Genomic DNA, 16,365 nt, shown 5'->3' with positions numbered 1-16,365 from the left:
ACCCCGGCATTAAAATCTTATGGCCCCGGGAGCACTGTTAGGGGAAAACAGCCAGATGCTCCGGGGGTGGTGATAGTGAGAAAGAGGCGGAGAAATGGCCATCTCAGTGATAGCGCAGGACAACTGGGTTATTCTTATTCTTTCCTTTTTTTAGAGAGAGAAAGGGAGAGGGAGTGAGGGAGGGAAACATCGATGTGAGAGCGAGACATCGATCAGCTGCCTCCTGCACCCCCTGACCTGAATCGAACTGGCTACCTTTTAGGATGACACCCACCCACCCCGCCCCCCCGGGCCGGGCGATGCTCACGCTTCATGTGAGACTTACCTCTGGTTGACAGGGGTGGTGGGGGCCCCCGGAGCGGCAGAGCTTCCTGCCTAAGCCTGTTTCCTGCTCACGAGGCCCGGTTTCACTTTCACCCGTGTAATGCGTGCATGACGCAGCGCAGTGAGCCGGGTGGGTGGGTGGGGGGGTGGGGGTGCCGAGCTGTAGGTCAGGGAAAACAGGCCGCATCCTGGCTTCCAGCCGGGACTGGGACAGTGAATGTCAGTCAGCCGGCAGCCAGGGTGGGGCTGGGGGCCTGGGCAGTCCCCTCACTGAGGTCTGTCTGTCCCGTCAAACAGCAACATCGTGCTAGTTACAGACGTAAATTAAAATGTTCTAGCAGCCATCCTGGAAAAGTAAAGACACTGAGGAAATGAACTTGGATCATGTATTTCATCTGATCCCATGTATCCAAAATATCATTCAGGTAGTCAGTTTTTAAAAACATTATTAGTGGGCCGGCCGACATGGCTCAGTGGTTGATCATTGACCTGTGAACCAGGAAGCCACGGTTCGATTCCCGGTCAGGGCACACACCCGGGTTGTGGGCTCGATCCCCAGTGTGGGGCGTGTAGGAGGCAGCTCTCATCATTGATGCTTCTCTCTCTCGCTCCCTCTCCCTCTCCCTCCCTCTCTAAAATCAATAAAATACATTTAAAACCAGTGTTCCTGAGATACTTCACAGTCCATGTGTATGGTAGGTCTTTGAAGTCGGTGTGTCTCACATGGACAGCACTTGGCCGTTTGGACTGGTCACCTTTCCCGTGCCCAGCCGTCACCGGCAGCCAGTGGCTCTCCTGTCGGACAGTGAGGCGGGTCCCGTCCCGGAACCTCAGACATTCTCTCCTGGGGTCCCTGGAGATAAGCCCCCCAGAGGAGAACACAGGACTGAGGAGGAAAATATGGGGGGGTGTTTGGACACCAGTGGGTGGAAAACATGTTCACTCTTTATTAATGCTAAGAGTTTAGGTGTTTCAGACACAACCCCGAAGAGGTTTTCTCTTCCCGTTTTCCTCTGCGAGTCCGGGGTGACGACCGGGTCAGCTTATGAGGACCCGACCACTGTCCGATGCAGTGACCAACTCGGATGAGCGGGCACACTTCCATTCATGGCATCATGTGTGTTCCTTAAGGGGACAGCTGGGAGCACACACAGTCAGACCACGCGCCCAGAGCCGGGAGGAAGCCCTGCGCTCTGAGCCGCGGAGGGCAGCCCTTCATGGGCACGTGGGTGAGACAGAAAGGGAGCTGGGCCTCGGGCAGCTTCCTGTTTTTGCGGTTAAGAGAGTTCATCTTGATGGCGATGTCAACAGAGCTGCTCGGCTGTGGTCAGGGGCCTGGGAGGATCTTCCCTTACAGTGTCACCCCGGACGCTGGTCCTGGGACGGGAAGGAAAGCTGGTTTCGCTTAATTGACCTGTGACCTTTTTTCTCTTCATGTGCACCGGCCTCCAGCAGCCTGGTAGATTGCAAAAGGACGCCCCCTCACGTGGCCGTGGCGGCCGAGGGCCTGCTCTCTAGCTCTTGCCCTCCACAGTCGTCCGTCCTGCACGCCCTGGAAAGGTAGCGGGCCCTGCCCCACGAGGGTGTCTCCCTAACCAGCTCTCACCGGCTCCTCCACGTCTGCTCACCGCTAACCACAGTCACTTACGCAGAAAAACGTGTAGATTCTCTGCAGTGAACGTTTATATCTAACTCTTACAGATCTGTCCTACCGACTAACCACATGGCTCATGATGAAAACACTCGGTTTCTTATTCTCCTTTCACTGCAAGCTGATTCGACTCTTTCTAACTTAGTACGAACTTGGAAACTCTCTGGGAATTGTGGTTTGATCATAGAATTTTTCCTAATTCCGTGACGTGCCTTCAGAATAGAATAATGAAGTACATTTTGGGAAGGTGACCTTTGGTTTTGTGTCTAGTGTTGCTCAGCCGGTAGGCTGACACGATGTTTTTAAAGGCCATTATTTTAGAGTAACGGAGCTTATTGTACGTGTTTAAAGAGCTTGTTAGACTCGCTGAGTCGCGGCATCGGCTGTTTGCACGGCGTTCCTAGAATATTTGGAGACGAGGACGGGACGGAGCCTGTGGTCTGGTCATAGGTTTGTCTTGTTGGAAGCAGTGGTCTCAGGCTTCTCTGCCCTTTTCCCTGGGGGTTGCCCGCAGCCTGACCGGCCGGCAGTCCTGCTTTCTGGAACGAAGGGGTTCACTTTAAACTTCCGCGAAGGAAGCTAGGATTACTTTTTAGATGGGAAACTGCTTTTCCTTTTGATGAAAGACCCACATCTCAGGATGTGCATGTGCAGAAGAAAGGCCGTTTTTAAATGAGGTGGACTGAGCTGTGAGCAGCGATAGCTGATAGGCTTATTGGAACCGGCAGAAATGCTGAGCACGGTTGTCTGGCTAGTAAATGCGTTACTAAGAAGATCAGTCAGCAACCTCATAAGCTTACCTTTTGGAGCAACCCTTGATCTCAGAAGGCTAATATTTGACAACAGAAACCTTCCCCGGTTCCTCTTCAGCGGGTCTGAGTCCCCTGGCGCGGTGGAGTGTGTGTGCGCTGAGCACAGGCGCCTTGGAGGAGGGCTGGCGAGGGGCCGCACTGACTGCTGTTACCGACCGAGCGGTGGGACCTGCAGCTTCTCTCCGCCGCTCACAGGGCGAGGCTCTCTGGGGGTCTGCGTGGGCACACCGGGCGCCTCGGGGAGCCTGTGGCCTTTCTGCAGGGACCAGGTGTCCGGGTGCTGGGGTGGGGGGCTCTGGAACTGTGGGTGTTTGCATGCTTCCGGAGCAGAGGGCGACAGACGGCACCCCGCTGGCCTCATGGGGGACGTGTGGGGGGTGGGAGGGGCCGTCTCAGCCTGCCTTCGCGCTCCGATGGCAGGGCTACTGATGGCAGGACTGAGTAGCTGCGACAGACGACAGACGGGGTAGCCCACAAGCCTGGAGTAGCTGCGCTCTGGCCTTTCACAGAAAGTGTGGGAGCCCTGCCCTAGAGCAGCTCGGCCGAAAGGGCTGCACTGAACTCAGTAGCTGAGACAGTTTAGTCCACAGACTTGTAACAAGTGATATCACACAACAGAACACAGGCTGCATTAGTGTGACAGATAGAACGGCAGGGCCTCAGAACGAGGGCCCGCAGGTGTGGGTGAGCTCTGGGACGGGGTGTCCTCCTGGGACGGCCTCGCCAGGCGTGGACGCAGGCTGCAGTGGACGCGGGCTGCAGTGGACGCGGCTGCAGTGGACGCAGGCTGCAGTGGATGCAGGCTGCAGTGGATGTAGCTGCAGTGGACGCAGGCTACAGTGAACGTAGCTGCAGTGGACGCAGGCTGCAGTGGACGTAGCTGCAGTGGACGCAGGCTGCAGTGGACGCAGGCTGCAGTGCAGTGCAGAGGCCCCGCCGGAGGCCACGGCCTGCTCGCCGAGGCCGACATCGCTGTGGACATGCTGCGTCGGTGGGCGCGGGCCCTTGAGGAAAGCGTGAAGACAGGGCTGGAGGAAGCAGAGAGGTGGCAGGTGATGACCCTTGACCTCTCCGACGTGTGGCTCCTCCCTGACGGCCTGTGCTGTGTCCCATTTCCTGTGCCCCCACCAGGGGCCATCTCGGGAACCTCGCCCCACAGCGACATGTGTGCAGCGGACCGTGGCGGGGGCCCCGGAGGAGGAAGCCAGCTCTGGACGCAGAGGGGAGGGGGCAGCGGCTTCCCTCGTCTGAAGGGCTCCCTGAAGCGAGGCAGGAGCAGTGCGGCCAGTGAGGGTCGCGATTGGACACAGTTATGTGTCATCCGTGCGCTCTCCGTGTCCTGACAGGGAAGCGCGTTCAGGCGGGTGGACTGTCCCTCAGCCAGGGGACCGAGCCCGGCAGTGAGGTGCCGAGAGACCAGGTGGGGAAGAGGGTGGGAAAGGAACCGCGGCAGCTTCCTCTCCCGCTCCACCTGAAAACTCCGTCTCCCCCCGGAGCGAGGCTGCAGGAGGATAGACAGGAAATGCTCCCGGGGCGTCTCCCCAGCGGGGTGTGTGCCCTGCTGTGGGCATTCTGTGGGTCAGCCGGTCACTCGGGGCCGGTGACTTGGGCTGGACAGCGGTGAGACCTTGTTCAGGTCTCAAGAGTGAACATAGAGAAAACAGAGAGAACAGCCACAGACACTGAGCAGCTGGCCCGGGGCGAGGCCTTGCGACGCCATCGCGGAGGGGCCGGCGGGTAGGAGCCCGTGGTGTCCTGGGCGGCAGACTGTTTCCTGAACCTCACGTGGGGGCTGCTGCCGCGTGAGCGGGTGTGTGGCACCGGCGTGTGCGGTCGGTTGGCACACGGTGCGGTTTCCTCTTTTCAAAGCCAGAGCGGGCTCTGCCCTGTTCTGAGTGTAGCCTAGAGGGGCGGTCGGACGGCCAGCGCTGGGCACCGTCGAGCCTGGATTGGCGACGGGGACGCGGGAGAGGGTGCCAGCGCGTGGCAGGGCGGCTGGTGGTGGAGGGAAGACAGGCTCTCTCTTTCCTGGCCCTTTTCGTCTCTCTCTTTCAATCTTCCCCTTTTAACGCTACTCCTCACCTCCTCTACCTGGCACCGGGCGCACCTTCCGCCTGGACAGCTGACTGTGGGCCCCTGGTGGCCGCAGACGGACACGTCCCGAAGCCATGCTCATAGGGCAGCGATTTCCACCCGGGTGCTGAGGGCCTTGGCTCTGTCGTCAGGGGCCCTGACCCCTTTTGCCTGAAATTGTCAAATAAAGAATGACAACAGCCAGTGCAGCAATAGCCCTCTGGTATAAATGAATCAAAGTTACTATTTTTGGGGTCAGATTGGCAAAAAAGAGAATTTATTTTTGGCTGTGCTGCAGAATTTTAGCAGTTTATGTACCATGGGATGAACAAGGTTGAAAATCGCTGTCCTAAGGGAATGCCGGCTTGGGTGCCTTTTCTGGGCTGTTGGAACCATAGATTTTAAGGAAGGTTCTTCCTGCTTTAATCCTGGATTTGTGTTTTGTTCAGTCCTTCAGGTTCCCGCCCTTCGACACCTAAAAGCGACTCCGAGTTGGTCAGCAAGTCGGCGGACAGGGCGGCGCAGAAGAGCAACCTGGAGATGCTGTGGCTCTGGGGGGAGCTGCCCCAGGCCGCCAAGGTGAGTGTCCCCGTTCCGCCCACAGCGAGCCCGCCCCTGAGACTAGAGACGGACAGTTTCCCTCCAAGAAACTTTACTTCCCAGGCCGATGTATTTTAAGAATCTGGAATAATTATGTTTGCAGCTGCGTGTGTTTTGCAAAAAGGATTTTACATTCCTAGGACGATGCCACGGCCTCTCGTATCCCAGTAAATGTTTGTGACCCGAACGAATGAGCGGGGAGTGAGCGAGGGCTGGCCTTCCTGTTGAGACACAGGATGGGCAGCTGTGTGGAGAGCAGGCCGCTGGGCTGGCGCTGGTCCATGCCCTCGGTGGGTTATATTTAGCTGTCGTCACGGGAAGTGCTGATTCCGCTGCCTGCAAACTGCTGACCCAGGCAGCCCCCCCCCCCCCGCCCTCCCCCCTCCAAACCCACGTCACTGGTTGCTGGGGAGATGGCGTGGAAGTGCAGACCCATCGCTTCTGGAAAGCGGGTCCAAGCACAGGCCCCGGTAGCACGTTCCTCTGTGCCGGGAGCCGAGCTCAGACTCAGGGCTGAATGCCCACCCCCCTTCTAGTGCACAAATCGCCTTTGGGTTTTGTTTGGAGGAATCTTTTCTGTGACTGGAAACTCCTTGCAACCAGCCACCAAATTGTCACTCATTCACTCACATTTGGGGGTGAAATATACACACACACGGAAATGCCCGGATGGTAGGTGCTCAGGGCCATGCATTTCCCACGGTGAGCGTGGCCATGCGACCTGCACCCAGACCAGGGAGCGGGACCCCTGGGAGTCCCCACCTTTGCAGAGGCTGCTCACGCTGACCCCCCGCAGGGACAGACCAGATCTTGACTCCAGCAGCAGAGGTTGGCCTCGCACGCTCATCGGGTCGTCTGTAACCGAGGCTCAGTTACTCTGGTCCCGGTAGCAGGTAGCTTCCCCAGCGGCCACACTGCCCGTTCTCCTGGCGCCTGGGCTGCCCCCTGCTGGCCATTACTAGCCTCACTCTCATGCTCAGCAGTTGGTGTTTTAAGTCACAGCTCCTCTGTGTTGGCACGACAATGTTCTTGGCTTCTGGGCCCTCTGGCCAGTGCGGAAATGGCCAGGTGACCCCGAGCTGGAGCCCGCTGGGCATGGACAGTGGGCAGATCCTGACCTGGCCAACGGGTCCTTGGTTAACTTGCTTTTTCTGCTTGTGCTCTGACCCCTCCTGCTCCCTCTCCGCCTGCCCTTCCACCCAGTCGCCTACACACAAGATGAAAGACTCCAGCCCGCTGAGCAGCAGGAAGTTCTCGGAGAAGATGCACTTCCAGGCCATCCACAGCGAGCCGCCCGAGGCGTTTAGCGAGCCGTCGCCGCCGCTGGCCGAGGCGCCGTCTCCGCAGCCGCTTTCCGAGCAGAGCGAGTCTCAGACCGAGATGCAGTTTGTGAATGAGGAGGACGTGGAGGCCTTGGGAGCCGCAGCCCCGCCCCTGCCTGCCACCGAGGAGCCCAAAGCCCTCTCCGCCCTGGGGGCGAGCAAGGCGGACTCGCCGTCTAGGAAGAAAGGTGCGGGCGAGGCCGCTTCCCGCCCCTTCTGTGCCCGTGGGCGCTGCAGGCTCCGGTCCCGCCTCCAAAGCTCAGAACACGGACCCGTGACGTCTGTCCTGTCCGGTCCCTGCCCTTTTGCCGAATATGTTAGTGAAGAGAATTCAGTCGTAGACAGTGAGACGTGAAGGAGGGCTTGGGGGGTCGTGTGGTGAACCCTCACTTCACAGTCCGGGCCCTTCTGAGCTCCTCTGAACACCGGGCTGGGTTCCCCAGAGGCGCTTGGAGGTCAGAGGTTGGAGGTCAGAGGTCGGGGGTCCCTGGGCGCGGCTCTGACCTGCTCCTTTGCTCCTTTGCAGACAAACGAAGCCGGCACCTCGGGGCGGACGGCGTTTACCTGGACGACCTCACGGACATGGATCCCGAAGTGGCCGCCCTGTATTTTCCCAAAAAGTAAACCTTTTTCTTCCTCGGGCCGTGTTCCGTGATCTGAATAGGAATCTGTGCGAGTTCACTTTTTCCTCTGGTTTGATTTAAGAGTGAGAAGAGGTGTCCTGACAAAAGCAGCCAGTACAGAGAGGGCTTTCTCTGTAGACGTGGTGGTGGTGGTGGTGGGGTATCCCCACGCGGCTGGCTTCCTGCCGTCGGAGCGGGAAGGAGGCGGAGGTCGTGTGTGGTCAGTGACCCACCGATGACCCCGAGGTCGCGTGTGGTGGTCAGTGACCCACCAATGACCCTGAGGTCGCGTTGTGGTGGTCAGTGACCCACCGATGACCCCGAGGTCGCGTTGTGTGGTCAGTGACCCACCGATGACCCCGAGGTCGCGTGTGGTGGTCAGTGACCCACCGATGACCCCGAGGTCGCGTTGTGGTCAGTGACCCACCGATGACCCCGAGGTCGCGTTGTGTGGTCAGTGACCCACCGATGACCCCGAGGTCGCGTTGTGGTGGTCAGTGACCCACCGATGACCCCGAGGTCGCGTTGTGTGGTCAGTGACCCACCGATGACCCCGAGGTCGCGTTGTGGTGGTCAGTGACCCACAGCCCGATTCCGTGGCTAAGGCAGCAGCTGCGTGGCACTCTCTCCGCAAGAGGGTGCGTGGCCCGTCCTTAGTTCTCCTGGGGTTTGCAGGGAGGGCCAGGTCCACAGAGGGTGAAGCCCAGAGCTGTGGCCTCTGAGGTGTGTGCTCGATCCCGTCTCTCCACGTGGGTTTAGGGGGTTGCAGGGGATGTGGGAGCAGAAGCTGACTGTGCTCTCGGCTCGGAATGCCTTCAGCTGGTCTCTGTTCGGTGCTTTAATGAGGAGTCAGTCCCGGGATGGAGCCATTTGCTCCGTGGGGGTCTCGGATTGGAGTCCTTTCACGTGTGTGTGAGACCCCAGGCCAGGAGAATCCTCAGAACACCTTCCCCTCTTCCTCCTTCCAGCGGGGACCCTTCTGTGCTCCCCAAACATGCCGACAACGGAGCCCGGTCCGCCAACCAGTCCCCGCAGTCCGTGGGCAGCTCTGGGGCCGACAGTGGTGTGGAGAGCACCTCCGACGGCCTGAGGGACCTGCCGTCCATCGCCATCTCCCTCTGCGGCGGCCTCAGCGACAACAGGGAGATCACCAAAGGTACTGGCCCCTCGGAGCTGGTCCTCAGGCCAAGAGCACCCTCTGGTGGCGGCTGCTCAGAACGCCCGGAGGCCTGGCTTCCTTTCTTAGTTCCAGCCTGGCCGCCTTCTCTGCGTTTGGAGAACAACAGCACATGTGACTCACTGTTGCTCACGACTCACGTGCTGCTGGCTTGCCCTTGGCGACCTTGGGTTCTGGTGTTCACACGTGGCTTCAGGCAGCAGCCAGGCCACGGGGGTCGCTCGTTGTCAGGCGCGCCTGCTGAGCCCGCCGTGTGTCCTTGCCCCGTGCCAGTCCTGCGAGGCGTAGGGCCTGCAGCCCCGTGGGGGAGGCAGTGTTCGGGATACCGTGCACTGGAGGGATGGGGGCAGCAATGCTGTGAGTGGAGGAGGGGCCCAGCTGGAGCTGACAGGTGCTCCCAGGTTGGCATAGGGGGTGAATGGATTCATGGCGTCCATCAGTCATAAAGCGACGTCCCAGTCCCCGCAGTTCCACGGTGAGGTGGCCCAGGATCCCAGCTGCTGCAGCCCGCCATTCCCCCTGACAGTCCCCGAGGAGACCTGGGGACTCACTTCCACCCGCCCCCCCCCCCCCCCCCCCCCCCCCGTGGTCTGAATCGCTCGCAGGGAACGGGGTGGGCCCTGCACTTCTCCCGCTGCCTCTCATGAGCCACCTTTCTGCCCCGAGATGCCATTCTAGACCCCGTCTCCTCCTGAGGTCCCTTCACGCTTGGTGGATTGCTTCCCACTAGAGACTGGGGCCCCTTATTCTGCCCTTATTCTGGCACCTGACCCCGCTGATCCATTACCCCAGTGATGAACTGAAGGTCGCCTCCTGACCTGGGGCTCCCTGCCAGCTCTGAGCGTGTGAGGCTGGGTCAGCGGCTGGGCCTCACGCGGTCCCCTGCCCTTCCTGGGGGTGACGGTGGTCAGCACCCCACCCGCTGGCATTGAGCGAGCCCTTCTGTGAGGCAGGATACTGCCTTCCGCTCTCGCCCCCACCCGTCCTCACAGTCCCTGCGGCAGGCGAGGGAGCTGAGGCTTGGGGAGCTGATGCGCTTGTCCAGGGTCACAGCAACGCTTGTCACTTAGACCCGCTTCCCCAGGTGTGTGTGCAGACTGTCTTCCCACCCCCGCCCCGCAAGCGTAGGAGCCCCCCCAGGGGACGTTTCCCCACATCCTCCGTCCGCCCGGCCTCCCCTCGCTCTGCACAGACGCTGCCCCCAGACAAGGTGAAGGTCCTGCCCTTACAGTGCCCGCGAGGACTTCCCGCACGGGGCACGCACAGGGGAATGTGTAAACTCAGGAAGCTCAGTGAAATCGGCCTGTTCTCGGAACCAGATTGTCCTTACCTCTCCCTCCCCTGCCATTGCTTCCCAGATGCGTTTTTGGAACAAGCCGTGTCGTATCAACAGTTTGTGGACAACCCGGCCCTCATCGACGACCCCAACCTGGTGGTAAAGATCGGGAACAAGTACGTTTCTCCCGTGTCGTCTCGGCGGTGGCAGTTGCCCGTTCGGTGTCAGCTTTCCAGACGGAACCTGGACGGGGAACCGTGGGCACTGTTCTCGACGTGCATTGTTTGCTATGAGTCTGTGTTCAGCTGTGACTGTCAGCACGCTGTGACAGTGGCTGGCGCTCTGTGGCTGGTGGGCTGATGGAATCGTGTGTCTTATGGGTCACCTGCACCGGATTTTATATGGAACGTGTACAGTCCCGGGCCTGGGGGACTTGGCCCGAGTGGCCCGCGGGGGTGACGGAACGGGCAGCATGTCCCCCCTTGAGAGCCGGGTCTGAGTCGGGCGGGCAGGTGTTTCGTAGACGCTGCCGGACTCCCGGAGGGAGGCGTGGATGTTTGCGTGTTAAGCGAGGGGCTCTGGTTGCCTCTTCCTGGAGCCAGGCCGGCGATGCCACAGGCTCTGCTGCCGGGACAGCCGCTCGCCCGCAGTGCGGCCACTGCAGAGGGGACATGAGGGGAGGCTGGGATGCAGGCAACAGCTTGGGCTCTTCATGGACCCAGCTGGAGTTCCAGAACTTTCCACGGCCACGCCTCATGACATTGGCTTTTCGGCCTGGCCTTGGGTCTTTTAAAAGTTTTTTTTTTTTAAAAAATTATATATATTTTTATTGATTTCAGTGCAGAAGGGAGAGGGAGAGATAAAAACATGAATGATGAGAGAGAGTCAGGGATCGGCTGCCTCCTGCGTGCCCCACACTGGGGATGGAGCCTGCAGTCGGGCAGGTGCCCTGACCGGGCATCTGACTGTGAGCTCCTGCCTCATAGGTGGATGCTCAGCCACTGAGCCACGCCGGCCAGCAGGCCTCCGTCCTTTGACACTTCTTTCGTTGTTCCCTGTAGGTATTACAACTGGACCACGGCAGCCCCTCTGCTGCTGGCAATGCAGGCTTTCCAGAAACCTCTGCCAAAGGTGAGCTTGAACCCGAGAAAGACAGGGACACCAGAATCATGGGCGGCTGGAATTTAGATTTTATTTTTAAAACCACAAAGTTAATTACGTTGGCCTCTTTCAAAGTTCCCAAGCATCAGGGTCAGGAGTTCGAATCTGCTTCTCTTGCCCCTCAGAGGCCACGGCTTCCCTTGTACCCTCTGTGCCCTTAGCAGGTGCTTGTCTGCTTTGGTGTCAGAGAATCCTGCTGCCTGGGCCCCCCAGGTCTCATCTGACCTTGGAGAGTGTGCGCTCGCTCCTTCCTTGTGTGTGAGAGTGCGTGAGTATGTGTGCGAGTGTGAATGTGTGCGCGAGAGTGTGAGTGTGTGAGTGTGACAGTGTGTGTGTGAGTGTATGTGTGAGTGTGTGTGTGTGTGTGCGAGTGTGTGAGTGTGTGAGTGTGACTGTGTGTGTGAGTGTATGTGTGAGTGTGTGTGTGTGTGTGTGCGAGTGTGTGAGTGTGTGTGTGAGTGTGTGTGACTGTGAGTGTGTGTATGTGTGAGCGAGTGTGTGAGTGTGTGTATGTGTGAGTGTGTGTGTGTGTGTGTGTGAATGTGCACACGAGTGTGTCTGAGTGAGTGTGAGAGTGTGAGTGTGTATGTATGAGTGTGTTTGATGAGTCTATGCTCGCTCCTTGTGTGTGTGTTTATATGAGTATGTGTGTGTGTGAGTGAGTGTGAGTGTGAGTGTCTGGTAAGTCCATGCTCGCTCCTTCCTTGCGTGTGCGTGTGTGTGTGTGTGTGTGTGAGATTGTGTTTTGGGATTTGGGGATTGTGACCTATCTTTGGGGGACTTTATCTGTGAGCATTCTTCGTGCCCTGGGCGGAGGGCTTGCTTTCCTGGGTGGTTTCGTTTTGTCTTACCAGGTTCCTCACAGTGTCCGTGGCCCTGGACACATGTTTTTGTTACACACTTCAGCGCTTACAATTCAGTAAGAGAGAAGATGAGCGCCATGGAAACGCTGCTAAAGGGTTTAGTTTACAGACCAGGAAATGCACACGACTTCTAAACGGAAAAAAATGCGTCTCTGTGACGCGCACCCTCAGTCTGTTCACAGTGTCAGTGGCCCTGACCGTCTTTGTGGCGTGTATCTAACGTAGGATCGTTCTTATGTGCAGAGCCCCTCAGTCTTCTGCAGCTCTCGGGTTTGTGTCCTGTTCGGAATGGCCCTGCTTGCCCGTTTCCAAAGCCTGTGGAAATGTGCCCGTCTCTTCTTCTAGTACTTTCTTCAGTCTTCGATCCATCGAGATTTTATTTGGAGAGTGATGGGTGAGGCAGCAGGAGCCAAGCCACTTTCTCCAGCTGGTTATTGCGCTGGGAGGCGTTGGTTGCAGGGACCAGGGACGATGAGTGGCTGAAGTAACGGGTCTCCATCGCACATAGTAAGACTCAGTGGCTGGCGGTCCCGGGCTTGACGATCTGGGTTAGCTTCTCTGGGATTTTCTTGGCTTTCCCTTCAGGATCACGAGGTGACGGTTCTACGCGTCACCTTATGCAGCCACATCCAAAGTAAGAGGGATAGAGGCAGACCTCTCCCATTTCATTGGCCACTTGGTCACATGCTCACCTCCCAGTCGGCTGCTGGCAAGACAGCGATGACTGTGAGTGGTGCAGACCAGTTGAGGTTCGTTTTCTGGATTGGAGGCTGCCTTCCCGAGCGGATCGCAGCCTGATCCTCGAACAGAGTTTAGGGCGTGTGGGCGGGAAAGTCAGAAAGGGGGTGATGCCCCCACGGAGGCAGCTGGCAGGGTTGGCACAGCTGCCCGGTGACTCCGGAACCTTTCGTTCAATGCCTCTTGCCCCCTGACAGGCAGTTACAACTTTACCATCTAGTGCACTTCTCTGTGACTACATTTATTTCTGAACGTTGTCTTTTGCCCTTTAATAGGCTTATTCATGTACCAACTGCCTTTTGAAAAGTCACTGTGGTTTTAAATACACTTTACTATTGAGTAAGGCTGTGTCTTCTTACTACCCTCCCGAGAATGGTCTTGGCTATTTCTGTGTGTTTTCCCAGCGAACTTGGGAATCCGCTTGTCCAGGTCTGACAGGAGTCCTGTTCGGCGTTTTTCATTGGGGTCTGACCTTGACGGGCGCATTAGGAGGGGCAGGTCCTCGACCTCTTTACGGGGCGGGGGGCTGTTCGTGAAGGGGGTCCGCGCGGTTTGCAGGTTGTGGGTTTTTGTGTGTTCAGGTTTTCCTGTGTGTTGGGTGGGAGTGTTTTAAATGATTAAAAAAAAGCACACTTCCGGCCAAATACGTGAATTGCTTACCTTCCCACTTCCTGCAACCTGTTTGGTTGAAAGACCAAATCCTTCTTTCATTCCTCGCTGACGGCAGCTACCTGGAACAGTTCTATAAACCGAGGAAGGGAAATGAGATAGCATTGACCTGGGGACTGGAATTAGCCTCAGGGAGATATTTTGTTCTTTGGAAAGACTTAGAAGACTGTTAGTTATTATGGACTCTCCCCCCATCAAACTTCCATGTCTTTAGGGTCAGCGTGTGATTTTTTTTTTTAACACTTGAGATTTTCAATGCTAGTGTTCAGTTTGTCGAAATGTGCATTCACTAACACCATCCCGTGGCTTTTACCCCATGCTGTTAACATGCCCACAGGAATCACTTCATGTCTTTATTTTATAACGATCACAGCGAGAGTAACAGTACCGTCACCAGCGAGCCACTGTAATTTGAAAACTTGCGGTCTGACTAATCACTAATGATTCTCAACGCTTTCTCTTTTTTTTTTTGTTGTGTTGCATCTTTTTGTTGTTCGTTTATTCCTTTGGCATCTTCTTAAGTCTTCATGCCTAAGTTACCTTCATGCGATTTTGGACGCCATTAGGTTTTGCTTCTCGAAAATTTTTAATTCACACGTCGTATGTTGCGCTTCCTCTTGTTTGTTTGAACCTCACTTCAGTTTGCATGTGCCTTTTGGTTTGACTGTGCTGAGCTGATCTTCTTTTGGTTCCGTTATTTATGTTGCCATCCATTTAAAACAGGCCACGGTGGAAGCTATCATGAGGGATAAGATGCCCAGGAAGGGAGGAAGATGGTGGTTTTCGTGGAGGGGAAGAAGTACCACGATCAAGGAGGTAAGCGTGGAGCGCCAGGGAGCGTCTGGGCGTAGCTCAGTGCGTTTCGGAGTTTCTCAAGGTCTTCCTCCACCGGCGTCCGCAGCGGCCGGAACACGGAGCTTTCAGGAGCCCGCTCCGCCCCGGGGTGGGAGGGCATCACGGAGCGAGCGGAAGCTGGAGGAGAAGGGCCCGAGGGGAGGGGGGCCGAGCAGAGAGCTGGCCTCACCTCCTCGCCTGCTGCCTCTTAGCTCGGAGACCCTGGTCCAGTCACACTTTGTAAAAAAGTATTTTATTGATTTCAGAGAGGGAGGGAGAGGGAGAGAGAGAGGAGCATCAGTGATGAGAGAGAATCATTGGTGGGCTGCCTCCTGCACACCGCCCCCCAGGTATCAAGCCCATACCTGGGGCATGTGCCCTGACCGGGATTTGAATCATGACCTCCTGGTTCGTAGGTTGACGCTCAACCACTGAACCATACCAGCGGGGCTGGTCCAGTCACTCTTCATCTGTAAAAAGAAGGGATTCAACCTGATGGTGAACCTTTTTTCAGGTTAAATATTTTCCTCTGCGTGTGAGCATCGTTTCAGTGAGGTATCCTCACGGCTGTAGGCTAATCACCACCAGCGCGTACTTCAGTGGTGTGTCGGGGTACAGGTGGCTTTGCTTTCCATCGCTGTAAATGCCTGTCCCTGCTTTCAGACCTTTGTCTGCCTCCCAGCCTGTCCTCCCATCATTCTCTCTGCTCCCATGCCACGTGTCCCCCGGCTTTCCCTTCGGGCTCAGCCCCCCACGAGGGTTCTCGAGGGTGGTCTTGGGGTCCCCTCTCCCGCTTCGATTGCCTGCTTCTCCCTGAGCAGCCTCACCCACGCCCCTGTGAGGACCCCGTTTCATTTCCAGACCAGACATTCTTTTATATTCGATGCCCATTTAGCAAGGGGCCAACTAGGCAGGCATCTCCATGCGATTGCTTCAGGACACCTCAGGCCTGTCGTTTTTGATACTGAGCTCACCATTTTCCTGCCAGTTCCTTCGCTGGACCATATTCAGAAAGGGGGTCGCTGCCCACCCACAGGCTCGACGCTTCCCTGCCTCACTCTCACTCTGTCCCTCGCCAGGTCCACCACCCACCGTCCTAAGTATTTCCCAGATTTTCCGGTTCTCTCCACCTTCCCCCCCACACATGGAGGCGGCGTGATCTCTCCCAGGATCGCTCCCAGACCCAACTGCTTGGGTCTGTTGTTGCCCCCTCTCCATCCTTCACACTGCAGTCACAGTGTGCTCTTCAGGAGACGGGTCCAGTTCATGCTGCTCCCGCCTTAGAGCCTTCTGGTGGGTTTCCAGGGTTCTTCTAATTAAGACCCCCGTCCTTAACATGGTCACAAGATTTGGGTGCCCTGGTCCCTGCTCCCTCTTTAGCCTCATCTTTTGCATTCTCTCCCTCGTTCTCTGGGCTTACGCGTCACTGGCTGAAAGCACATTCTACCCCAGGACCTTTGCACGTGGTGTTTCCTCTGCCTAGTGCTCTTAGGACCCTTCTCATTCCTCTTCACTGAATTAGCTGGCAGATTAGTCTGCTCTGCTCTTCGCTGCTCTCAGAGCCAGGCCTGTGAACTTTTCCTTCATTCATGACTTTGTCAGGTTTGTAATTATACACATATTAGTGTGGGTATTGGATGAACAACTTTTCCCCTCTAGGCCCCTACCCCAGGGAGGCCGAGACCATGTGCCTTTGATTCTGGGTGTCCCCAGTGTCCACATGGGACCCAGAGCGGGGGTCAGGCAGCATTCTCGTTGGGGGAATGCTGATCGCTTTTGGAAGAAACCCCAAGGACAACGGCCTGGCTGGTGGTTAGAAGAGTAAAAGCAACCTCAGTGAGCTCAGGTTCTGTGTCCCGTTAGCTCAGAGGGAGGAAGTGTGGGAGGACCTTGTGGAGATAAAGTTGTTCTCCGCCGTCTCCTGCTCGCAGACCTGAGCTCGCTGACTGTTCCGCTATTCCCAGGGCACCTAACCAGGTTGGAACAAACACGTGCTTTACCTCAGGAGACAGAAGCCTGGGGCCTCTCTGGGTCCCTACAGGAGGGCAGCCTGTTGTAGGATTTAGGCAGACGGCTACCTCAGAGACCTGTTTATTGTAGAGTATCCGGGTTCTCACCAGTTTGGGTTGAGGGGAGTGCCAGCATGAAATAAGGAATAGTTAGGACATTAAATATTTCTAAAATAAATGTACTTATTTCAGATAGATAGCTATTAGGAACCAGACTAACAAAGGATCGTTAA

General features: G+C 57.0%; 1 protein-coding gene across 7 annotated transcripts in view; it reads left to right on the top strand.

Annotated features, from left to right (window-relative positions):
* The window catches only part of LPIN1 (lipin 1), a 74,511-nt gene that overhangs the window by 43,440 nt on the left and 14,706 nt on the right, over positions 1-16,365 (top strand). For 5 of the 7 annotated variants that reach the window (XM_059660515.1, XM_059660518.1, XM_059660519.1 and 2 more), the window contains 8 exons: positions 1,777-1,884; positions 5,310-5,439; positions 6,664-6,970; positions 7,309-7,402; positions 8,374-8,561; positions 9,941-10,034; positions 10,920-10,989; positions 14,013-14,105. In XM_059660515.1, coding sequence (XP_059516498.1) covers positions 1,777-1,884; positions 5,310-5,439; positions 6,664-6,970; positions 7,309-7,402; positions 8,374-8,561; positions 9,941-10,034; positions 10,920-10,989; positions 14,013-14,105 — 1,084 coding nt within the window. The remainder of the gene's footprint in view (positions 1-1,776; positions 1,885-5,309; positions 5,440-6,663; positions 6,971-7,308; positions 7,403-8,373; positions 8,562-9,940; positions 10,035-10,919; positions 10,990-14,012; positions 14,106-16,365) is intronic. The other 2 variants (XM_059660516.1, XM_059660520.1) reach the window with 2 other exon arrangements.

Source organism: Myotis daubentonii, chromosome 12, assembly GCF_963259705.1.
Source record: "Myotis daubentonii chromosome 12, mMyoDau2.1, whole genome shotgun sequence".
Taxonomy (NCBI): domain Eukaryota; kingdom Metazoa; phylum Chordata; class Mammalia; order Chiroptera; family Vespertilionidae; genus Myotis; species Myotis daubentonii.
Note: the sequence above shows the minus strand (reverse complement) of the source record. Positions and strands in the feature narration are given on the sequence as shown.